Source organism: Athene cunicularia (assembly GCF_003259725.1).
Source record: "Athene cunicularia isolate RWA chromosome 21 unlocalized genomic scaffold, athCun1 chr21_part1, whole genome shotgun sequence".
Lineage (NCBI taxonomy): Eukaryota > Metazoa > Chordata > Aves > Strigiformes > Strigidae > Athene > Athene cunicularia.
Genome location: NW_020799127.1, coordinates 3,942,557 through 3,967,961, shown reverse-complemented (window position 1 = coordinate 3,967,961; position 25,405 = coordinate 3,942,557). Strand labels below are relative to the sequence as shown.

At 45.3% G+C, this 25,405-nt stretch overlaps 1 protein-coding gene and 1 long non-coding RNA gene across 6 annotated transcripts in view; one reads left to right on the top strand and one right to left on the bottom strand.

Moving 5' to 3' along the window:
• Positions 1–895: 895 nt before the first annotated feature.
• Positions 896–25,405, bottom strand: part of CASZ1 (castor zinc finger 1) — a 167,558-nt gene continuing 143,048 nt past the window's right edge. For 2 of the 5 annotated variants that reach the window (XM_026862864.1, XM_026862862.1), the window contains 11 exons: positions 24,325–24,469; positions 23,050–23,113; positions 20,349–20,509; positions 16,851–16,973; positions 15,191–15,526; positions 13,329–13,527; positions 12,697–12,868; positions 9,515–9,663; positions 7,375–7,609; positions 5,738–6,031; positions 896–2,367 (listed from right to left, as the gene is read on the bottom strand). In XM_026862864.1, the coding sequence (XP_026718665.1) occupies positions 1,118–2,367; positions 5,738–6,031; positions 7,375–7,609; positions 9,515–9,663; positions 12,697–12,868; positions 13,329–13,527; positions 15,191–15,526; positions 16,851–16,973; positions 20,349–20,509; positions 23,050–23,113; positions 24,325–24,469 (3,128 nt within the window). In that variant the 3' untranslated portion in view covers positions 896–1,117. The remainder of the gene's footprint in view (positions 2,368–5,737; positions 6,032–7,374; positions 7,610–9,514; positions 9,664–12,696; positions 12,869–13,328; positions 13,528–15,190; positions 15,527–16,850; positions 16,974–20,348; positions 20,510–23,049; positions 23,114–24,324; positions 24,470–25,405) is intronic. The other 3 variants (XM_026862863.1, XM_026862865.1, XM_026862866.1) reach the window with 3 other exon arrangements.
• On the top strand, positions 10,034–19,353 carry LOC113487918. The gene is made up of 4 exons (XR_003399879.1): positions 10,034–10,175; positions 14,511–14,521; positions 17,323–17,326; positions 19,343–19,353. It is a non-coding gene; the product is annotated as an uncharacterized LOC113487918 (long non-coding RNA).

The window sequence follows — 25,405 nt, the reverse complement described above, 5'->3', positions numbered from 1 at the left end:
TTTAGTGGCTAGGACGCTCTTCTGCGAGCACGGTGCTCCTTGTGCTGCACCGCGGGACAGAGCGCCAGCTCACAACCTCCTGAGATGGGGATACTGAAGCACCACAAAAACGCCTCGCCCTCAACAGAGAGGAAGCACCTGGGATGAGATGGAACTGGATGGGAGATTAACCCCAGTCCTCCAGTGTGACAGACCCTTTAACTGCCCGCTGTGTTCTTCCCAAGTTACTTCAGCTAAATCCCTACAGGCAGAACGGCAGGGATGAGGAGAGGTGTCCTACAGAGAAAGTGTAGACTGAGAAAGTTTTACAATATAAATAGCATTCAAAATTATTATCATTAGTAGTAAAAAGGATCTGGAAGAACAGAGGAGTGTCCCATTCCCACCCCTGCTCATTCATTAATGCGTCCTCATTTAAGTGACAATAAATACCCGCTCCCACCCTTGCTGTCTGATGCCATTCATTTAATGCTGGAGAAAGAAGGGGGGAGGGATGGGGAGAGAGAGAGAGAGAGCGAGAGAGAGCACACACCCCTCACCCCCTCCTTCCCACTGGCAAAAGCCGAGCTGGTTGTCTTCGTGACACCAATTCCTTGAATTTTATATATGTGTGTGTGTGTGTACGTTATATATAGAGAGACACACACACAAATATATATTTCTAAAATTCATCCTCCAAGAAGTGGAGATTATTATTAATATCGTACAACTGAAAACATGGAAAAATAAAACCCAGAAAGAAGAATGGGGGGGATAGAGCCCCACCCATAACAAAGGGTCCCCAGATGGGCACAGGCCCCACGCACCATGCAGGGAGCAAGGAAAAGCAGCCGGTACCCTCAAGGTTCATGTCCGTATAAAAGGGTATTTTTTGCTGCATCCTGCCCCCATGTTCTGTGATCTGCAGAATGAAGTGATGCAGCACCAGTCCTGCTGCGAACCTGTCTGTCTTATGGGGCCTGTGGAGGAGCATGGGTTTCCTTCCTTCCTCTCTCTCTCCTGTGTGTGGCACGGAGTTTGTTTTTCACTTGCCATCCCAATCTTTGTTCTTGCCTCATATGGGGTCCTCTTAGTAATTCTGTGTAAGAGCAAAACCAAACCACTGCCGCTGTTGTCTCTAAGGAGAAGGAGCTGGAGCAACGGTCGAGGCTGGGGCAGCAGCTGGAGCTGGAGCAGGAGCTGGGGCTGGAGTTGGGGCTGGCTCGCCCTGGGGCCTGGAAGCATCACCCTGGTCTGTGGAAGAAGCAGCCTCCTCTGGTTCTCCATCTTCTTTAGTGGCCAGGCCCTCAGGGTCAGGCAGCGATTCTTCAGAATCTGTGTTCAAGTCTTCCTCCTCATCATCTTCCTCATCGTCATCATCATCCTCCTCCTCTTCATCATCCTCCTCTTCTTCGTTCATCTCCTCCTCATCGTCCTCTTCGTCCTCTTGGGAAGAGTCATCCTCGTCCTCCACCTCACCGGAGCCGGGTGCCGCCGCCCCCCTCTCCTGAGGCGCGGTCCCGGCTCTGCTCGGCGGCGGACCCTCGGGGACTTCCGACGGCTTCTTGCTGAGGTCCAGGGAATCATTGAGGCCCACACCGGCCGCGTTCTGCAGGAAGAAGAGGGAGCTGTTGTTGTCAGTGCTGAGGTTGAGGGAGCTGTCCAGGTTGATGGAAGAGTTCTGGATGTCATACTCGAGAGTGGAGTGGGCAAGGCCCTCGGGGCCAGGAGAGATGGCAGGAAGCTCCCCTCGCTCCTGCTTCTCGTGTTTGCGCTTGTGCGAGTCCATCTGTGACATGCCCACCACCGTGTGTTTGCAGCCAGGGTAGGTGCAATGGAAGTGGGAGCACTTGAGTTTGTACTTGCAGTCAGGCACCTCGCAGTCCACGCTCGAGCTGAACTGGCAGAAGCCAGCGGCGCTGATGACGTCCTGCTTGCCGTGGTGCTTACGGTGGGCTGTCACCTTGGTGCTGTCGGTGCAGCGGAAGCCGCAGCGCAGACAGTGGAAGTGTGTGCTATTGCCAGAGAACTGACAGTCTGGGAAGTTGCAACTCAGCGAAGACTTGAAGCGTTTGAAATCATCCAAAACCAGGTTGTCAACACGATCGTGATGCTGGGCGTGCTTATACATGTGGGTACGGCCACAGAACTTGTAGCCGCAATTCTCCCGCGTGCAGTGGTAGTGGGTAACCTTCAGAGAGAATTGGCAGCTGGAGTCCTTGCAGTCCTCGTAGAGGTCATAGCGCCGAAATCCCTCCAGCATCATCCCTTCATCCAGCATCTTGCGTGAGGATGCGGTCTTGCGGCGCTTGCCAAACGGGGACATGTCCTCAATAATCCAGAAACGCTTTTTGGCCCCTGAGGCGGTTGGCATAGTGATGGTATTCCCTGAGGAGAGAAAGCGGAGAGCGGTGTTGCTGACAGCCAGGTCTCTCTGCATCTCCTAAGCACCCTGGCAAGCTCTGCATTTGCCAAGACACAGCACTGCAACTGTTCCCACCCAGCAGCTCATCCCAAGCTCTAAGTAAGGCCGAACTCTGGATCGTTGGGCTGGCTCATACTCGCTGGGCATGGCTTCCTCAATTTGCAGCATATCTCACCTTGCCTCCAACTGCTGCCCTGGTATACTTGATATTGTCCAAATGCTGACTGCTGCTTCTCTGTTTTGCTACTCTCAGTTTCTCCTGCTGCTTAGTTAATCTCTAGTCCTATTTTCCTCAAATCAGACTTTAATACAGAGGAGCTGGCTTGTTCCAGTCTAAGGACTGAGGTGTATTACTGAAGTTCACTGGGGTTGAAGTGGTAAAAGAGTTTAAGCACGCTGAAAACTGGTACGTGTATACTGTTTTCCCCTCTCCAGGCTCTTGTAATACACTGCGACTGCCAAGGACAGGCAGGAAGTGAAGGAAGATCCCATGCGTGATTAAAACTGCAAGGGGGGGAATTTATAGAAATAGGATGGACTTTGGCCAGGAGACTGCAACATCCCTCACTGTAATGAGCCTACATATTACGATGAGTGCACTTAGAAAGACAGATGGACAGATGTTCAATGGGGCTAATTCTCATCATCACTAGCCAGTGGACTCTGAGAGAAAATACCAGTTCTACAGCTTTCCCTTGGGTCTCAAAAATCACATGATGCCCCTAGTAAATAAAGAGCCCTCATCTATCTTCCACTTTCATTCACAGGGCCAGCATAACTGGCTAGTGCTCACGTCCCCTAGGATCAAGCTGACATCAAGGACTCGACCTCATTATATCTATTAACTTTTTTTTCTTCTCTGCTTGCTACTTCCAGAATCAAACCACAATCTCCAGTATCAACATGCAGCACAGACAAGGTTGGAGGCAAGAATTTCTCACCAGGTGCAGAATTGTGAGTGTAATTGGAAATTATAGCTTGCAACGAAAACATACTTCCCCCCCTACTTCCCCCCCCACTTCATGCTGAAACTGCCAACCTCTTAAAAAGAGGCATGATTTGTGACATGCAGTGCCTGGGGCCTGAGACTCCAGAGCAGCTTGCATCCTTGTTTAGGAGACTGAAGAAAGAGTCATCTGTTTGACTGTTGTAGAATTACTTTTTTTTTTTTTTCTAGCTGATAAGCAGGTATTAAAAGTGATTAATGCTATTTTTGCCATATCTGGCCCTTCCAATGACATCCCTTTAAGAGAAAGTGGTGATCACTGAAGGAAGCCTCCAAAAGTTAAACTGGCCCTGTATTGAAAAATACAAGTCAATGGAAATGGCAGTAGCAACCTAATCTCCTGCACAGTTCCCATGGCCAGGCTGTACAGGTTGCAGGATAAGCGAAGAACAAAAGATTTTCCTACACCAATTCGTTACGTGGGACTTTTGCTCAGACTGCAAATAAGGACACCAGCTTGGGGCATCCATGGCGAGACCATCTTAGTGACACAGAGCTAGTGGAAAGTACACATTAAGGCTAATTTAACCAGCTACCAGTGAAAGAATAACTTTCTGTCACTGTAGATTTTAAATTAGTGAGCTCTTAGCTATAGAATCTGTGACCAATTAACTCTCTGCTCGCCCTCTAAACATCTGGTATTGTAAAACGTAGTTCTTTGCTTCCAGGCGACTAGTGTAAGAGCATCGTTGCCTGGACAAATCTCTGCTATCCAGATCGACCCCTTCTTTTAAAAAAATTACAGCCAAACCATCAAGTCTTTCTTTTATCATTAGTATGAATGCTCATCTTGTCTGCCTTCAGACAGGAATATGGGATAAGCCATCTTGGGGATAAGACTCTGGATAGGAAATCTGGGAAATAAGTAGAACTTAAATTTTACCTGTTTTAAACTCCATGTTATCTGCCCAGCTTTTACAACAGTTCAAACAGATGTGCTTAGAACTTTAGTTAAACCAATTCTGTTTTCTCATACAGGCAAAGTTTCAGAGCAAGGGCATGAAAAAGAGAGATGATAACCTGGTAGAATCGCCTCCTTTAGCCACTAGACAACGTTCAGTCCCTAGCACCCCACTGAAGATTGCAAGCCTCAACAGATGTAATCCCAAGTAAATCTCAATGGTAAGTGCATGGCATAAGGCTCGTCATTTCAACTACTAATAATGCAAACATTCACAAAACTATAAAAGAAAAGAAACTTAAAAATACGTAATTAGAGGAAAGCACAGCACAAGGTTAAGGTAATTCAGGTTGCATGCAAATCATTAAAAAAAAAAAAAAGGCAAAAATACAGTTTCTTGTGAATTTTGTTCATTGGAACACACTCCTCTGGACAGGGCAAGGATCTTTCTCCTGGCAAGTCTCTTGAGAAAAACCTGTGAACTTCCAATGGAGTTGGTCCTCCAGCCATACTCCCAACCGTTCACCTTGGATTTGTGCATTACTAAAACTGGCAGGAAGAATGACTGGGACATTTGTAGGCTGCCAGAATCCTCTTAAGTGTAAACTTTAAGCACAAATATGCCCTTAATTAACTAGAAAAGAGCTGGGAGTTGAGAAAAGAAGCCAAAACTGAGACACACCCTAAAAAACATTCCCAGCTGGAATGAGAATCCCCAGCCTGAGACATCTCTGATCTTAGTCACACATGGGAAACATGGCAGCTTAAAACTAAAAATCTAGATGTATTTTCTGCAGCTGTTAAGAGCAGATATAAATAACAGCGAGTGTGAGAAACAGCCTGAGCTGTCTGATGATGTCATCGTAGTGACACTGACTGTACTTTACTCTGTTACTTGTGCTGGGGAAAGCAGCCCTGAGTTTTATGGCTTCGTATATGAATAGGAAGCAGTGAAGCTTACAAGATCAATAAAAGTACAGGAACTGAGGACCCTGTCAGACATTACCTGCTGAGATGTGTGAGCTGGGTGGCCTGGAAGATCTAAACAAGAATCCCAAGTCCCATTAATGCTACATGAGCAAAAGTTTGCTTTGTGGCCACCCTGCTGTTACCAAGAGGCTGAAAGTGCATTTTAACTATGGATTTTGTTAGGTTTTTCTCATAGTCTGGAATTGGTGGAAATTGCTCTCCGGCATCCAAATGTCTCTCAGTGATCTGCTGTGGTTCTGGTTACCCTTCTTAGCTGTGGTTACTGTGTCAGCAGACAAAAGGAGTAGGCATGGAGGGGCCCTTGGATAAAGTTAAATAAGACACAGAGTGACGTATGGTTTTTTACTGACCCAGAGGTGCAGAGAAAAAAACGTGAGCAGGGTGAGTGGGGAAGGAGATGGGCACAGGACACAGAGAGAAAGCAAAGAAGTGTTACCTGCTGCATCCTGAACTAAGGGAACGTCACTTTTTACTGGAGTTGGAGTGGCAATGATGGGCGAAAACCCAGTGGTGCTGGCGGCAGGCATGACAATGCCTCTGCTGGATCCAAGAGTGGCACTGAGCAGAGAGTATGAGAGACAAGATGGAGAGAAGAGATAGGGGAGGGTGGGAATGGGAGACCTAAGCAGGGCTTGTGAGAAAGATGGAGGCAGAGATGGTGGTTGAGGTTGTGGTGCATTGTGGGTAGCATCATCGGCAGCAGCAGTAGCAGTAGAAGGAACCAGGCAGCCTGGAGAATGTGGAGAGAAAAAAAAGCAGAAAAAAAGGAAAATAAAATAAAAAAACAAAACAAAACAAAAAAAACAAAAGAACTGAAATGAGAACCCAAGAGCAGAAGCAATATGATGAAAATGGAAAATACATTCACAAATGTATGAAACAGAACTGTAACAGAGAAGAAACAGAAGGTGAGGAACTGACAGCATCAGGAAGAGGAGGGTTGTCCCTGCAGAAGGTAAGGTGGCTTTAGTGGCGTGGGGGACGAGCCACAGGCTTTCATGCAGAAAGCCCTGCTGGTTTGGTCCTTGTTCATCTATACGGCACCAGCTCATACCAGCTAATAGCTGTGAGGTGGTTGCAGGCTCTGGGCAGGGGGGCTGTTCCCTAGAAGTGTGCTGACAAAGGGGATTGTGCCAGGGACCACTGTCCCACCAGGACTCGTCAGAGGAGCTTTCATGTCACGGGGCAACCACTGTCATGACCCAGCAGTGTTCGTACAACATGGGGTTAGATGTGCTGTGTGATAACCTTCATCTAACTGCTCTGGGACGCAAAGATAGGAAAATGTGTACAAATTAAAACGAAATCAGTGAGGCAGCCTATGTAGAATGTAACACAACCCTGGGAAGGACAGCTAAGAGATCCCTGGATCACCACTAGATGATAACAGAATTCATAAAAGATATCTGACTACTGAAAAGATAACCCAGTAACACATGGCAGCGGGAGATGGCTACACCTTATCCTGGCAAAGGGGAAACAATGGCCGAAACTTACTTCCAAAAAGAGGGGATGATGGAGGTCTGCTCTGTGCAACACAGCACAAAACAGAACAAGAGCTTTTGCACGAGAAAGCAGTGAGCTGCTTTTATGTGTTGCTTTCTGAAGATGTGGTAGGTTTTTTTCCCCTGTGTATATAATATTTGCTATTGTACAGTCTTTCTGTACCTCAACAGTCTAGGAAAAGTGCCTGACTTCAGATGCTGCATAATGAAATATAAAACAATATTGGGGGAAATGCCAAGTACAGAAGAGGCCCACAACATTTTTTTGTTTTGGGTTTTTTTTTAAAATCAGAGTAAAACAGATCCAACTCCAAGACACAGGAAAACAACCTCTCTTCAGGGGAGAAAAAAGATACGCTGTTAGTTCATGGATGCTTGAGGCACACATTTTGATGGATTTCTTCTCACGAATGATAGAGGGAGCTGGGTTAGTACGAGGCACTATTGTGAAGCTGGTACAGTTCATATGTTAAGGTGCCATTGTTCTTTGGCCTCTCTTCATGAGTTTATCTCAAGAGAGCAGGCAACTGATGGTCCACTTCATCCCCCCCACCCCCTTCTCTCTTACCTGCTGATGTACTTTCGTTGCCCACTGGAGTGCTGGAGCAGCTGCGGTCCATGTTGGAAGATTCGGAGGAGATACCCCCAGGGCTACAGCCAGTGTAATCCATGTACTCATCTGTTTCAGTGTCCATCATGCTTGGGGGTCCCTGAAAGGAAGCTGGGGTTCCTGATGAGGCTGGGCTGGGTGCCATGCTGCCAACCTGGGGGAGATTTTCATTTCTTGGAGTGTGGCCAATAACCTGCAGCAAGAAAACAGGACGGGGACTTTCACACCAAAAGCAAGATGCCAAGACCAAAACCATCTGTCTGCACGTTTATTTCTCTCTGCCACGGTTCATGAGGGATAGCTGGAACATGCTCGTGAGTGGAACCCATGGCACTGTGGCTATGAGCATGAATCTTCCTTCACTGGGAGCTCAGAGCATTAGACTTGGCACACGCATCCTGGTATGTGAATTGTGATGTGCTCAGAGGCTGGGAGTGTTAATCTTGGCACCGCTATCCTGGTGTGTGGATTCTGATGCATTCAAAAACAGGAGGTGTTAATCTTGGCGTTACTACCTTACTGTGTAGGTCCTGCTGCATTTAGAGACTGGAAATACAACTACTGACTCCACTGTCCTAGCGCTTGCATGTTGAGACACTGCAACAGGGGAGAGCAGGCTGACACCAGGCTGTGTGTGCTGTGTTCATGTGCAGCTGCTGTGCCCTGGCACGGCGTGGTCTTCCCTGGGTACTTAAACGGGTAGGTACCCCGACACACCACTGCCTGCCCACTGAGCACTGAAGCATGGGGAAAAACCAGAGGTAGGACATTTAAATGCAGAAAGGCAGTGGCACTACAGCCCTCTCTCTGGCTTTGCCACGTGCCCTGATCTGTGGTTTCAGCCCTGTTTTGTTGTTTGCTGGACTGCTCCCTGGGCTAAGCATAGCAGTAGAGTGAGACCAGCACTGTATGCTCCCAGGATTGCTCAGGCCACCATTACTGCTTCTCCACTGCTGAAGTGACACAGGATTGCCAGTGAAAGGAGATGGAGGTCAAAACCAGCTGCTTCTGCCCAGCATGCACTACAGTTCTTAGGGCTAGACTCATCATGTACAAGAAGAGTAGTGAAGACAAATCTAGTTGTTAAATCTCTCCTAAGTTTGATTCTTGTACCTAAGCTTTTCATGTTAAGAACAAAAGGTACCACACCATTTCCTTGGCACCTGTGAACTCATTAAATCCAACAGCAGTAGACTTGAACAATTAACTTATTGACAGTACTTAGTAACTAATAGGGACCTTTCATTCCCATGTTGTGCAATGAAAGGGGCTTCACATCTTCTTTCTACAGGTGGCCCTTTTTTTTTCATGTACCAGAAGATGTCCTTGGGGTCAGATCCGTCACAGGTCTTTAAATAAAGCTAACTTGTTTCATCTCCCAAGTCAATGGAAGTTGAAACAACTAAGGAATAAGAAGCAGCAGCAGGAGGCTGCAGGAGTGCTGCCATTCTGAGCAGCAGCTCAGCGCTGCAGTTGAAACTCTTGAATTTATTCATGGAATAGACAAACCTTATCTGCCAGTTGCTCTCAGTTACATGTTAGAAAAGAAGCAAGTGTTTTGCTCTGCTACTTCCTGAGAGAGGACAAGTGCCCCAAACTAACTCCAGATCAATAAGGGAAGAGAAATTTCAAGACTGGTATTTCTTCCATCCTAGGTGGAAGCAGCAAATAATTCTTTATGGGCAACAGGAAATGTTTGCTTTAACCAGCACGTTCAATTCTTCCACATCCTAAGCACTTTAATTTTAATAAGTCAACTGGTGTATGAGAGAGCAGGAAGGGAGTGCAAGTTGTAAATATGAGTATTTTTAGTGTTACCCTCCATACATTTTTTTTCTCCGTAATTCACAACGAAAAGCTGTTTACCCTCAGTAATGCTTTGATGTCTATGCTTCTTCATTTTTCCTCATACTGTAGAAGTCCAACCAGGTAAAACTACCTTGGGTGAACTCACATATCCCGCATGCATCCCCCAGTGCAGAGTTTTATCCTTAAGAGTTTTGGTGCAAATGTCTTGGCACTAGAGCAGTTCTGCAGCAAGCAACCGACGGGACCAACACTACATGTGAATCTGTAACTTAAATAACCAATGAGTCACCTGAGTAGGAACACGATCAAAGTTCTTCCCCAGCATCCTTCTCATGTGCTTTCTGGCGTGGGATGTCATTTGGTGCTTGAGCAGGAAGGAGAACTGGCAGCCCTCTCGAATGCAGTGGAAGTGGCTGTTCACCTGGTTGTATTTGCAACCTACAGACACAAAACCATTGTATGTAGCACATGAAAGGTACCAAGAGGAAAGGGGACTGTAGGGAAGATGATCTGGAGATGGGACAAGGCTGCTGCTACATGCATTTCTGGTGGATTGAAGGTTATCAATAGTCACAGGTTCTTCAGGATCAGTCCTGAATGAAAAAAACCATGACCTTTTGCCTGCTGAGCAACTGCAAGAGAGGATTACAGTGTACAGAGATGTAAGAAGTGAGCCTGAGCTGCACACCACAGAATCACAGAATCATCTAGGTTGGAAAGGACCCTGGAGATCATCTAGTCCCACTGTTCTCCTAGCACAGTTCCCACCTACAGCATATCCTTAAGCTCTACACTGACCCTACTCCTGAACCCCTCCAGGGATGGGGACTCCACCACCTCCCTGGGCAGCCCATTCCAACGCCAAACAACCCCTTCTGGAAAGAAATGCTTCCTAATATCTACTCTGAACTTTCCCTGACGCAACTTGAGGCCATGTCCCATCCCTCTTTGTTTTGTTATAAAGGAACATGGCCATCACATCTAGTAGCCTAATGCTCTCCAGTCCTAGCGAGTGCCTTTTCCTTTACAAAGCAAACGAAACGAAGACATGTAAATGTATCATAGAAATTATAATCAAAAATACACGCTCATAATTAGCTTAAAAATGAAAAGTTTCTTTTTCTCTTTTTTCCTTTAACTGTGCTCTCAAAAAAGCAGTCTCTTAAAAGCTCTAGCTCTGCACAGTGTATGCTTTCTGGTCAGATAGAAATGAGCCAGGAAGTGTTTATCGCCACTCCAAATTTGTTGTATAACAGGGGCAGCTACTAACCAACAAGCAATTTATATGGGTTCTGGCATACAGCACTTGACACGTTTTGCTCCTCGTGGATAGTGCCATGAATGCTGGGAGTTTGTGTCTCTCCTTAATGGACAATTTTAAACAGCTACATTCTATAGCTGATAAAAAATGCTTTGTTATAGTTAAATCACAGCTATATCAATAATCAGGTTCTGTCTGTTCTCCATCATCCCTTGGCCATACCCTTATATACACAGAGGTACAGACAGGCTCAGTTTTACCCATCTATCTATCTACACCCATCCACCTTTATTTATGTACATACGGATTTTTCATCTCTCTCCCCCTCTCCCCATGCACACACACGTGTATGTATTTACACACGCACAAGCACACATATAAAATAAAATAATCTATTGTACATGTTTGTTCAGAAACATTCACAGCCCTTAAAGCAGACCAGTGCTTTCTGCACCTGCTACATACCTACGCAACATAAAAAGCACGTACAGAGAAGCAGACGTGCATTTACATGTTGGTATAACCGTATACACCTACACAAACACATCCAGCTACACCATCCCCTCATGCTGCCTGCATCTACCCAGGCAAACACAGAGTGCTGGCTAAACACATGTTTAGTGCACGGCAAGCCCAACCTACAGGCATATGTACATGCTGCTGGATGCATGTACCCCATCGCTCCTCAAAATAAACACTGCTGGCACGGGCACAGCCTGCAGACGCCTGGCTGCCAAACTGCTCCTAAATCACCCAGCCCATCTTTAGCTCCCAGATAGCGTTTTATGTGCACGCCAAGCTTGTGTTTGTTTAGGTATTGCACTCGCCCACAGCCCCACCTCATCTGCCCTCCCCACCGTGCTGTGCTGTTCTTTGGGAGGGAGAACAAACAGTGCTGGCGGGACTGAACGGTATCAGCAAAGGGCAGGTGAAGGCTCGCCTGTTGCTAGGGCATCCGTGTAGGCTGGTGTCATATATCATTGTCCTGCTTTGTCTAGCCCCTGCTATCACCTAAAACACCTAAAGTTGAGTAAATAACAGCAACTGCTGAATCTACTGACATGTGTAAATGAGACCTAGGTAAGTACTGGTTGTGGCGTGTTGACACTCATTACCCTGGTTACCACAAACAAGCCACCATTTGGGTATAAATTCTTGACATATCCAAACCTGAAAAGTTTGCTTCTGGTTACTGTGGCTGTTTCCCTGCAGTGTGAGAGAACAGCACCCGGAAATGTTATTCCGAACCCTGTTTTGTTTCAGCCTTTGTTCCAACCAGGAGTGATAGGGAAGACTGAGCCTGTGATGCTGTTACGGCAAAGAGCAACTCGGAGGGTTAAAAGAATCCAGGCAGTTCAAGACAGAGCTCTGCTGGAGCTGTCTTTAGGGATTCCCCCCTGTTCAGAGCCATGGATTTCAGCTCTAGAGACCTCCCTGGGAATACATTCCACTTCCTGTTGTTGGGCGTTTGTTTTACCAGCTTTACACTAGAGGCACTTACATTTAATAACTGCTGCAGCGCTGCTAATAGTTTTGGCAAGTGGGCAAGCCACAGTCTGAGGCTGTGCCACATCTCAGGTGTTCCCTTGGGCCGTGCTCTGGCAGGAGGCTGGCACAAAGAGTGCTCACCAGTGGCTGTGGAGAATGGTTCTGGGGGAGAAGGGAGCAGTTTATTCAACGCTCTTCTCCGTTATGTGCCCTTTGCCTTTCCATGTGCCGCACTGGCAATGGCACAATAAAAGTTTCACTTGAAGCTGGCTGGGATCAGGCAAAGCAGCAACTTCCTTGGTACAGGAAGACTTTCACAGAAGGCACTGCCCCTACGTTTTTTTTTTCTACTTCTAAGAGCAACCTTAAAACTCCACCCAACACAAGCAGTAGGCCCAAAAGACAACAAAATACAGAAAAAACCCAAAGGTCTTGATAATTAGATAAAAGGGAAAAACAAAGGGGAAGCTGTATCTCCAGACAAATATATATATATATATAAATCCTCTGTACTACATTTTCTAGCCATTTAACATGGGTCTCTCTTTTGGGAAAACATGCTTCAGCTCAGGCAGATCCGGATCCGATTTCTATTTTGTTCCATTTCTTGTTGAGTGATTTAATGACCAAATACATTTTAGGCATAACTCACTGGCTTTAACTCACGGCATTCTTAGCCCAGACATGGGAAAGGTGATGGGGGGAAAGAGAAGAAAACTCACCTAGTCTGCCACATTCTTCTCGCTTGGTAAAATACTTGAAGCCATTGGCTGCCCTTCTCTCTGCCTTCTCATGTTTTTTCACATGCCAGGGCAGCTTGGTGGTGATGTTAGTCACAAAGTAGCAGCCAGGACGAAGACAGTGGTAATGCCCTCGCATCCTGAATTCACAGTGCTAGAGAGGAGCAAACAGGCAGGTTGCTTTAAGCATTATCTAAAACAAATGCACTCTCCTCTTCCTACTACTCACACTGTCCCCTGCAACACGAGAGAGGGGCCTGAGCTGATACTCTAGAGCACATCCATTTTGTACTGCACTATTCTACGTTCAAATATCCCAAATCTAATATCAGACTTTCCCTGACATTCATCATAGATTTTTGTTTTATTTAATCTCATGTCTCTTTAGATCATTCTAGTTGCCTTTTCTACTTGACCAAGCCAAAGAAACATGTTTTTAATTTGATGGAAACCAGACCTTTTGGTAGACCATGTAATTGATGGTCTATGGTTCTGTACTTGGACCAGGAATGAACCACTCAGCCTCACTTCCTACTGGGTAATCTACTTGCTCCTTCTCATTCTTCTCCTGCACACATCCTCTGGCTACAACCCTGCTTTTGAGTTGCTCTTACCTGGTTCGGACAGAGACACTGCAGCGAATAGTAAGCAAACTGGTCTCGCACATTCACCAAATTATTGTTGGGGTTGATGTGGTCCAGGCAGTGGGATTCTGCTTTGCCAGAGGTTTTGCACACATACTTGCAGTTCCCAAAGAGACAGTGGAAGTGGAATTTGTTGGCGTACTTGCAGTCCGTTGCCAGGCAGGGATCACTGGAATACATCCAAAACCCAATCATCACCTTCACTCATTTCACACATTTGTTCCTTTGCCAAAATTTAATTCAAGGGGAGCTCAGCTGAAGCCTCTGTTCCAAACATGGCCTACAGATTTCCCATAGCCACCTTCCTCTTTAGTAAAATTGATGCTGGCAACACTGCTGCAATTCCACCAAGCTAGTGCACTTTCTTGATTAAGATTATTAAAATACAGCAAGGCATGGTGGGTTCTGTAGTCTTTGAGGGCCACGCTTCCCATTTAAAGCTCTCTCAAGATCTGGATAGATGCTGTTTCTTTCTGTCTGTACTTACCTCAGTGGATTCAGATAGTTTCTCCCATCTTAGTTTTGTATAACTGAAATGAAAATCTTGGGCATGCACACTGCAAGATGCCAGGGCTTCCCCTGATTAGACAAAATCAGCAGTGACCTATTTAATCTGCTAAACGGTTTTGGTACCTTACTCCCCCAACCCATTCCATGGATTTCTGGCTGCACAAACAGGTCAGATGGGAGGTAGCTGAACACTGATCTCTTGGATCCCAAGCACTGTACCCAATGATACCTACTCAGATACGTGAAAAAGAATTAATACACTTCTTTGAAAGCAGAAAAATGACTGTCAATATACGACCCAGAGACTGATACTCCACCAGCCTGAATAACTAAGCTGTAATGCCTGACCTGATCCTGGACTCCTGTGTCCTCCTGTAAACCACAGAATTTCTGTGCCACCAATATCACAGCAACACTGTGTTTTAAAAGAAGTTCAGCAAGGTATGTTACCTCCTGCCAGACACCTTTCTCATGAATTACTTTGTAAACTAACACTACGAAAACAGAGGCACTGAATTTAAGGGGACTTATTACGCTCGTACAGAAGTTCAGCCAGGACAGCAAAACTTTGACAAATCTGAAGTGAGGGAGTATTGCTCCCTGTTCCTTGAGCTGCTGACACCCATTCCTGGTAAGGCAGAGTCCAAGCACTTGTGCCCCTTCCACTATCTGACCCTCAGTCTTCTTCACTGAAAAAAAATATATTAAGCTGTATTACACTGAGTTACAGAGGGCATTCCTAGGAAGAGGCCACAGAACTTACTGAGGACAAATCCAAGAGAAATCCAGCAAGCTTCCTTTTCAGCACTCTGTAAACATCTACTTGTAGTGCTGTGTACTTTGCTGCAGTAACACCTCACCTGTGCAGGACTGAGCACTCTGAGCCCACTGATTTTTGCCCAACTACAGAAACTCATGGTAAGGCTCAGACTTGCAGCAAGATCTGGAGGTGGCCTAATCATGTGTCATGCTAAAAACTTTAAAGATGCTCTGCCACCTCTGTAGCTTTCTGGGTCAAAAATATTGCACAGATGCATGTATTTCTGTACACCTCTCATGAGGTATAAAAAGGCTTTCAGTGATATATCAGCAAGTTTATTTCTCCTCTAAACACTCATACCTAAAAGTGCTCCCAGATGTACTTGATAATCCCGTTTTTTTCCTGGGATAATTGAAGGTATTTTCTAGAGTTTATAGAAGTAATTTTTCTGTGAGATAAAGCCCAAAGTTCTTTCTAGACAGAAGGTATTTCAGTGGGTGAAGAATGATGTAGTCCTACAGCTGGAGAGGACATAAGGAGGCAGGCAGCCTCTGTAACTTACTTCTCCTGGAACTGGAGAAATCCGGGTTTGACCTGAGGCTTGGCGTTCTCCAGGGAAGTCGTTGCCAAGGGTGAAGTTGCCAGGTTAGGCACTGATGCTGGGATCTGAGGCATCTGGGGTATAGTTGAAGCCAGTTGCTTCCAAGCTAGCAGTGTGGGGGCAGAGGGCACAGTAGCTGGACTTGGAGTGGGCACGTCGAGGGCAGGAGCACTTGCCATGGTGACAGAAGCAGCAGATGGTGATGAAGGGGCCAGTGAAGCCTTATTCTCCGTAGTGGTTGAAAAGGGAGACTCGGAGTTACTTTTCACAGTTCCACCCTCAGTTCGGAAGTGAAAACTGCAAAAGACAGCGTAATTCAGACCTGAGTGCTTGACCACTGCATAGAACGTGATTAAACATTAACAAGAACACGGCGGGAGTCTGCAAACAAATTAGCTGAGGTTAAATCCTAAAAGGGGTTCTGCAAACTTTGTGAAAAGATTTAGGGGCCTCCTAGACTGACTGTGAAGAGAAGGGAATTCATTAAGAGGGGTGGAGATAGAAAGGTGCAAAAATGTGACATTGGAGAGACCTGAGAATCGCTGCAGTCGGTAAGATCAATGTGCTGATGGGGGCAGCCTCCCATGGCTGGAGTGTGGTGAACCTCTGGGAACCAGGCAACGCCAGAGACCACCTGTGCTAACAGATCTTTCCATCTTAAAATTTGCAACACCTCCTTCCCTTTCAACCCCCTCAGAATCAGTCACAGGGCCAGCTGCTGAAGGCCTTATTCATTCTTCACTTGGGCAAATCTTCCATTGCCTTTAGAAGATACTTGGAACTGCAGATTATGCTCTGTAGAAATCTGCAACAGGGAAAATTTCCAATATCGCACCCTTCCTTTGCTAGTCCCCTCACTGGAACAGTGGGAGCGTATCTTAAAATCATTCTTCACCCAACAGCCACCTAGAGTTCCGAGCACGGTGTACAGCCTCTGTAATACAGGCCATGTTATCAGTTCTGGCTACCAGACTCTGGGCTGTCTGCTTCTTTCCAGATGATGTGAAATGACAAAGGGTTTATAATATAAGAACACAGCAAGGTGAGAAAAAAGTTGCTCTTGGGCTGGACAGTTTGACTGCTTCATTTCAAGATCCGTATCCCAGTGGTGTGAACCTCTTCAACAAAACCATATAAACTAAGGGCTAGGGAAAACTTGTTAAAAGAGACTCGTCATAACAAGACAAAGAACAATAAAATTCTTTCTACACTGCAGTGATGGGGAGCTGTCCACTCCACAAAAAGTCTGTATCCAGTGACAATGGTTGGGTTTACAGGACCCTCTCCCATATTTTCTTATTTCTTTGTATGGTGCTGTGGGTCTCCTTGAACACACTGTCTGTCAAGTAGGCTATGGAAAACCACAAATGTCAAGTTGTCAGCCTTGCCAACTTTTTCACAAGTTGAGTGCATTTACTGTGAAACAAAGTTAAAGAGGACCTAGAGTTCTGCAAAAATTCTAGCTGAGCACAGTTACACAGGAAGCATGTGGCTGCCCAAATTGCTGCTCTCAGGACCACCGATGTTCCTGCTCCTGAACAGTTACTCAGCAAGATCCCTCCTGTCCTGCAGCATGCGTGTTGTAGAGTTTTCTCAGGTTTCCCAAGACTCTCCTACTTACTTGGCGTGTTTGATGGCTCCATCCAGGGTGCTGAAGAGGGCACCACATTCCTCCACGACACAATGGAAATGCACCTTATGGAGAAAGTCGCACTGCGCATCACAGAAATCCTTGGTACCAAACCTGGCCAAAGCAGACAAGCAGGCATCTTATAGAAGGCCCCAGAAGGGAAGCAGTGTTGGAACAGACATATTTTCTTTGGTTTTCAACTCTACTCCCATTCCGTTTTCTAACATCACTGTCCCTGCTGCACAAATAGCACTGCTGGCATTGTTGCTTGATTATTGCCTGTTATATAGATCTGAACATGCAGAACAAGAGCCTAGTTTCTCTCCAACTGAACTTGACTGAGAAACTCCCATTCACTTTTAGTGGGAGCAAAATACAGAACTACTCTGAAACAAAAGATGAAATTCATTAGTGTTCTTGAGCATCTATGTACAAAAGCCAAGGCTCTGAGGAACGATCAAAGGTTAGTAAATAAAGGCAATCCAGACCAAGAGGACACTGCTGAAACATTACAGGTTTTTCTTTTTCAGTTTACTGGGAGTAGCACAAGGGAAGAAACAACAGTGGTTCTAGATCAAGAATCTGCCTTTCCCCCGCCCTGAAACAAGAGTCACGTAGATGGAAGAGACAAAGTATTGCCTATACAGCAGTTACAGCCTAGTATATGCATAAATACTGAAGAGCACAATCCCTGAAGTACAGAAGAAACAACGCTGCAATGCAAAAACCAAAGCAAAAGCTGTTGTCTAAGATATTCCTGCTGTCATCTTAGAGGAAACGGTCAGGAGGGCAAAAACAACTAAGCATGATTTCACTGCTCATCCACTGCTGAAATTCTCTGGACTTAGTAAGAGTAGCACAAATACATGTGATTTCAGGAAACTCCAGAATCACAGGGAATCTAGAAATCAAGTAAAAAACACTGGCAGGAAGGATTTGAAACTTAACAGGGGAATCTTGCATAATTAAGATACAACGAACTACAATTGCTCTGATGAGCAGGAAAGCGAGAAACAAACAGCAGCCTGTGTGGTCCCAGGAGGGACCTCTGAACAATTTGAGGGTAAAGGAAAAAGAAAAACAACTTGTATTGGAGAAGGAAGGTCAGTGGATAGAGAATACATGCAGTCAAGGCTTGCAGGGAGAACATGAAGGAAAGTAAAGGTGTGGCAAGAGATAAGAAAACAAGTTACAGCAACTAAAGGGGTGGTTGTAGCAGGGACATGAGGTATTGTACTTAGAATGAAGGTCCAATAAAAATGGGAGGTGATGAGTCAAAAATGGCTGCCTTAGAAAATTTGCTTTGGATAGGAAAACTTAAGACAAAGCAGACAATTAGGGATAAAATGAAGACGTTCTACAAGAGCAGATAAAGGGACTGGTTGGAAAATATACATATGCACAGATCAGCCAGTTTGGATGATGTATGTCCTGAAGTGCAATGGAAATTAACTCACAAACTGACTGCGTTATTATTTGCTATTTGTTAAGCCATAGAGAAGAGGGAGGTACTGGGAAATTGGAAAAAAAAAAAAAATAATCTAGGTACTGATTCTTTCAGGGCAAAAAAAGGCAAGTGATCTTTGGCAATTATCATACCTCTAGTCTTAACTTCTCCTTCCACTAAAGTAATGGAACAAATATTAAGAGGGAGGAGAAAATCATTAAACATCTAGAGGATAAAGGAACCACGAGCAATAAACAGCATCAGGATTATAAAGAATAAATCTTGCCAGGCAAATTTAATTGCTTTTTTTGATAGAATTACAAAATTAGTGGATGAAGGGATGCAATATCTTTGGATTTTAGTAAAGCATTTTGATACAGTCTCGTATACACTTAGAATTAATTCAAATTGGCCTGGATGTGAATGCTACCTCATGGATTGAAAACTGGCTGAAGGACCGTAAACAAAGGCTAATGACAAACAGCAACATATTGAGCTGAGAGGAGGTATCTTGTGAATGCTGCAAGGATGACTTTGGTTAGGTCTGAGCTTATTTAACATCTTCATTAGTAATCTAGGAGAAGGAGTAAACAGCGTGTTAATGAAATTCACAGAAGATACTAAACTGGGAGGAGGTTGGCAACACCAGTGCAAGAGGAGAAAAATAACACAGAGAGGCCTTGGAAGACAAGGGAGAAGGTTCAGAACACAGGAGTTGTATTTGGAAACATACACCTAATACATCTGGGGCGTGGGGGGGGTATTTTTATACATAAGGGACTCATGAGAGCAACATCAAAAGCAATGCTGTGTAACAGTGGATGGTAAACACGATACATATACATAATGCAGTGCAGATGCAAACAAGGTAGCACAATTGTGAGCTGCATGGATGGGGGCAGAAAGCCTGTGTGGTGATACAGGAATGGCGGCCCAGTTCTGCACCCATTCAGGGAGCAGCAAGAACGACAACAGCAACACGATCAGCAGGCTGAAGGGACTAATTTACAAAGCCAGACAAAAGGAAGTAAATAAGCTTGGTTAAATGGTATGCTAAAAGTCAGTGACTATCTGAAGGGAGTGAACTCCGACTGCACAGAGGAATTATCTGCTGTGGTTCAAGGGGATATAAGCAGGAGAACTGCAACAAAATTACAAAAAGGGAAATTCAGGCAGCATACCATGAAAAAAATCATGACAGTGAAACGTATTATGTGGTAGAATAATGCTCCCACAGACAAGAAAATAGCCACACTACTTGGCATAATTACAACTAGGCTGGACAAAATGCAAATGGGCTACAGGGAAGGATCTCGCACTGGCCAGGGGCAGATGGACTAGGAGACTTTCTAGTCTTCTCCATTAAAGTCTGTGATTTACAAAGTGTCCACAGGCATTGGTAGGCAACTGTCTTGTGTCAGAGCACAAACCTGTATGTGTCTGCCTGGGTGTATCTGTGTATGCTCAAAGCATGTGTCTGTCCGGGCATGTATGTGCCTGTGTCTGTGTGTGGGTGAGTTTTGTATCTGTTCCATTTTCCTTTCGAGCCTTCTTGTCTACAACAAAACCAGCAGAAACCATCCCCGTTCCCATACCCCTTATACTCCTCATTTTGTTTCAGTGGCCTACTCCTGTGATCAGAGGAAGTGCCACAGCAAGCATTTCAAGGCTCCTGTGATCTGTGCGTAGTAACTACAGAAGTTCAGTGCTAAGAGCAAGCTGCAGCCTGTCCCCGGACCTGCAGACTGGGGACATAAAGAGGAGCCTCAGATGCAGTCTAGGCGAACAGGACTATGTGAAGATCTGTCCTCGTAGTTGGTTCTCAAGATCCTTTTGCAAAGTAACTCTATGTGAACAGATATTTCTTACAGGACATTGACACCTACTGTGGCTAACCGGGACCAGAAGGTGATCAGCATACCACAGATTTAGGCCTTTAAATTCAAGAGAACTCTGAATTCAAGTGTGAACTAATTAGCCAGACCCTTTGCAAAGGAAATCATTTTCCCTTTCCTCTATCCCCAGTTCCATGCTCTCCTTACCGGCGCAGGTACATCTTCCACGGCTCAGAGAGCTTCTCCTGGACAAGTGCCTTCACTGCCTTGCCCAAGTACTGTGTTGGCTCTCCAGCCCCAGCCTGGCTGCCATCTCCTTCTGCCTTAATGTTGAGCAGGTTGCCAAGGCTGGCACTGGTCTTGGACATCTGGAACAAGAACATAGACACTGCATCAAGCCCAGCACACAGCCCTGGGCACTGCCAGTCTGTTCTCAGGACTGTCCCACAGAAGGCCGTGTCTTCAAAGATCAAGAGAGAAGACAAGAAGTCTGCACAGGCTGCCTCAACTGCATTGGCAAAACTTAACACCTCACTCTTCTGCAACCTCCACCCAACTATCACAAAGTACTCAGGTGCCCATCTCATATTCATGGCTTTTGTGCAAAGGAATGAAGCATCGTGTCTATTTTATACCTGGGGAAACTAAGGTGAAGAGAGACATGCCCTATCTGAGTATGGAAAAGGTGCACAGGCTTAAACCTTAATAGCTCTGTATAGCTCCTACAAAATGTTGGTCTCTTAGTGCAGACCTAGTGATAAAACTGGTAAGCTCTAGTTTGTTTAGAATCACCTCATCCCAGTCGCAAGGATGTCTCCTTCTTTGAAGTGACTATCAGGTATGTTTGGGGGTGGGAGGGGGGAAATCTGATTCAACTGGGGAAAAATTCTGGCTCTGCTTAAATTCCTGGAAAATTCTTACTAACTTAAATAAAGAAATCCTGTCACTTTCTGTACTAAATGGATGTATTCTCCACAAAGCAGGACTTTGACTCACAATTTGCATTGTCTGAAAGGCTTCAAATAGATTCTACACAGAGAAGGTTTAGAGGTCCAGGTGTATGATGTGCAGGATAGAAAAAGGAAGTTACTCGAGAGTGCTTAGAGAAGAAATTTTCTTTGAGAATAAATGCACAATTTCCCAGATTCTTTCTTGCTTTGTTGTGTTCTCAGTTACCTCCAGTAACAATAGTGAAATTTTACAGCATGAATAAAATGCAGGATTGGGCCCAATACTTGCATTATAAACTCCACCCACTTGAGGATCTTGTAGCCCTTTATAAATATCAGTTAATTAAGCCTGACAGCCCCCTAAATAAACTGCAGCACGCTACAGGAACCCTGGCTATTTGAGGCTTTCTTAATGCCCCCTGAAGGTAAAGCCCCTGCTGCTATGTGGAGACTGCAAGTCTTTATGACTGGAGCCAGAAATTCAGGTCGTCTTTTTCCACTGGTGTTTGCTGGACATTCTGTTTCTGTAAAGGGCTCTTCTTCCTAGACAAATAGTGAAGGATTCCTCCATGAACAGAAATTGTGTGCAGCAAGAGGAAAGAAGCAGGCGTGATGTGTTCCTGAGCACACTGAGCTTGATTCAGCTATCCTTAGTCATGGAACAGGCTCCTTCAAATCAGTGGGCTCTAGTCTTTGCTAGTGTATGTCATTGCTTAATCCCATTCCTTCTTTAAAAAAGGAACAACCCGAAGAACTCATATTTTATACCTGTGCTACACCTATTTTGCACAACGTAAAGAATCTTACGCAGGGCTGCACAAAAACAAATGCTTATTTCTTATATTCTCCTCGATATTTTCAAGTATCTATTGAAAAGGAATTTCCCTGAGCTGGGGCGTTCAGAATGACTCAGGACCCCAGACAGCAGACTTACTAAACAGATTTACTCACTAGAGAAAGAGCTGCATATTTGGAATCACTAAAGGGACAATACACAAGAACAAATAAGAAATTAGGTTTAAAAGGGAACATCAAAACCCCAGTGTAACAGAAAGCCAGTGGAGAAGAAAAGTGGCATAAGGACAGAGGCAGAAATTAAACAACACAGAGAAAAGAGTGATGAAATGAGAAAGGAGGCGAGAGATTACTAGGCAAAGTCACTTTGCCCTCTCTTGAGGGTTATATGGCCTTGATGCATGTAACGCCCAGAGCCAAGGGGATGGCAATAGTCATGCCTGTAAAACCTATCACACAGTAGAATATTAAAGCATGGCTCAAAGGCTGCCCTGATCTCTACTGCAGTTGTATACAACAGCGAAATTAATCTTGGTACAGTAGAATTTATCATGTGAAAGGGAAATATATATTTGAGATGATGTATAATTTAAAGAAAAAAGTAAGGAAAAAGAAACTGTGCATTATCTAAAATAAATATTCTAGAACATGGTAAAGGGGTCTCTGTTGGACACCATTACTCACACCAGATAGACAGAAATTGATGATTTTAGCTCAAAACTTCTAATTTTTTTCTTCTCTTTCATAAAAACAGATGATTATCCTCCCCCTCCCCCAATGAAAGAAAATGTTTTTAAGTAAATAAACAAAATGAGTAACTATAAAAAGAGAGAGAGAAGTTGCCAGGTTCTGGAAATAAAAATGGAGGAAAAAAAAAAAAATCTTTCGGAGCCCTCCTCTGTCTAGAAAGGATGAAAAAAAAAAAAAAAAAGGTGTCAGAGGCTGCAATATATTTCTTCAGCCAGTTCATTAAATTAATTCGTAAGCAGTGGCTCTGAAATTATACCCGATGAAAAATGGTCTCAAAATTTAAATGGTACAAACTCATCTTATTAGAGGCAAAACATTAAAAAACAAACGCATCTCTTCCCCCCCTCCCCGCCATCGCAGCTTTAATTTCTCTTGGTGGGGGGAATGAAAGGCGTTTGATGGATGGCTCTTACCTTATTCATAAGCGAGGATAAAAGAGATGAATTTGCTGAGACTGTGTGGCCATTTGATTCATTACTGGAACACACAAACCAACAGGGTTTAGTTAAGATGTGCACAGGGACTGTGAGCACTGAGATTAATCCTTCTCCCTTCAAGCTGCCTCACTCCTCACCTGCTACATCCGGAGGAAGAGAATGATGCCCACCCTCCCTTGGGCAGGCCAAACTCTTTCACTTGTGATAGCCAAGATGGAGAGAAAGAGAGTCCCAAGTCGGCAGAATTTAGTTCTGTCAGCTATTCTGTAGTCCAGACCTCTTCCTCCAGTGTCCAGACCATCACACTTATTAGCTGACTCACAACCCATCCCATATTTTACTCCTTCATCCCGCTAGAACTTTCAGAAATAGCCACAAAAGCAGAGGGGATGCTGCTGGGAGACCCGTACTGCCAGGGCCACGGGTGCCCTTGGTAGCAGGGAAGGCAGCAACCCTCACGGCCACAGCCAGGCGGGCTGAAAGGCAGCCCTGGTGTTTCACATGCATCCCTAATGGCCGCAGTAGAATACGAGTGCTGGGGTCCCAAACTGAGCCTTGTTTAAAGTATGGAAAGGAATGTACACAAAGGTCAAAGTGGAGCAGGCTCACTTAGCCCCAGTATCAGCTCCTCTGCCATTTTTCCACGCAGGACAACCCCCAAACACTCCTATTCTCAGTAGAGATGCTGGACAAGTGGGACACATGCTTTGAGATAGGTGCATTCCCATCTGCACAAGTGCAAAAGATTCATCATTGTAACTATAAATTAGCACATGCCAGACCCGGACCAGAGCCAGCCTGACACCCAGCTGGTTTTTGTGTCCAATTTCTCTGGAAGGTGCCTCCCAGCCCCAATTCAGTGCCCTATTACATCAGTGCAAATGCTCCTGCTAGAAGTGTGCTGAAGTGTGGCACTGGAGCAGCCTTCAACCAGCTCTTGATGACAACAGCAGGAATATCTAAGTCAAAGAAGGAGCTTTGCCAGTGGCTTATTTCCCAGAGGGGAGCACAAGAGGTGAATCTCTTGCCAAAGAGTCAGTAGGTGCTTGTGAGCCCAAAAAACTATCTGGAGGACACATGCTTGAGGGGAAGTAGAGAGAGACTCCCTGCCTCCAGTTTGGGGGCATCTAACTCAGGCACCGTGAAATTGCCTTTCATCAGCATGTTCTGTCCTCTCATTACAGGTACAGAAACTTCTCAGAGCTTGCTGCTGGAAGGAGCTAAGTGTGCCTGCCTGTGCACTTCTCTCACCCGTGATCCTTGACGCTCAGGTCCAAGCTGTGCTCCTGCAAGGAGTCCTGACTGGTGGCAGATGACGATCCCATGGCCTCCACAGGTTCCTGCTTCACCTGAACTGGATTGAACCGTCCGGGAGCTGCTGGTTGTCCATTCCCTGCTTGAGAAAGACACCAAAATCAAATGCAAAAATTAAATTAAAAGCATAGGTCTAAAAAGAGGTTACAACGGCAAATAAGTACCTTAAATCACTAGCACCAGTGCATAAATGGTAAAAGCAAAGAAAAAGTGTGGGGGGAGGGACATGCTGGGATTGCTGGTCAGCGTTTATTGCCAAGCTGACATGATGGGTTCTGACGTCCACTCCAGCGTGGAAATTCTTCAAGTGATAATTATTGCAAAATTATGTCAAAGTTGTCCAGGCTATGGGCCCTTTAAAGGAGAAGGGCGGAAGGAGCGTGGGGGAGACCTGATTCTCTGCACAAACTGTCATAACTAATTTGCGGGGCTGCCTCTTAAGCGTTTATTAAAGACTCTGTTAATGCTGAGGCAATGTGGCAGCTTTCGACTGCTAGTCAAGCCCCCTTCCTCGTCCCCAATCCCAGCGTTGCCGTAGCGACAGCGGTGGCCCGCCACTGCGCCTGCCCAGCAGGAGCATCTGCCCTGCCGGGGCTATCGAAGGTGACAGCCAATGGGCCTGGTTCAAACTGCGCGACCTCTCGCCACCGCCACCACGTTGTCCCCACAAAAAAGAGAAATTCTTCTTGTTTGGGAGGAGGTTTAGTGCTGAGCCCGTGAGAGAATGATTCAAATTAAAGGAAGAGGAAAAAAGAGGAAAGGGGGAAAGTGGGAGAACAAATTAAAGAAAAAAATTAGGAAGAACAGCAAAGAAAAAAGGAGGGAAAAAAAGTTGCTGACAGGAACATGTCTGCAGAGCTTTTTTCCACAATCCCCAAGTGACTAAAATATTAATTTACCCTCCGGCAGTACAGCTGACAGCGAGCTGCTTCTCAGACAGCAAGTGGCATTTTATTAAAAAATAAAGGAAAATAGTTCCCTCAATGACCTTTCTCTGCTTTAGGAAACAATTTTTCAA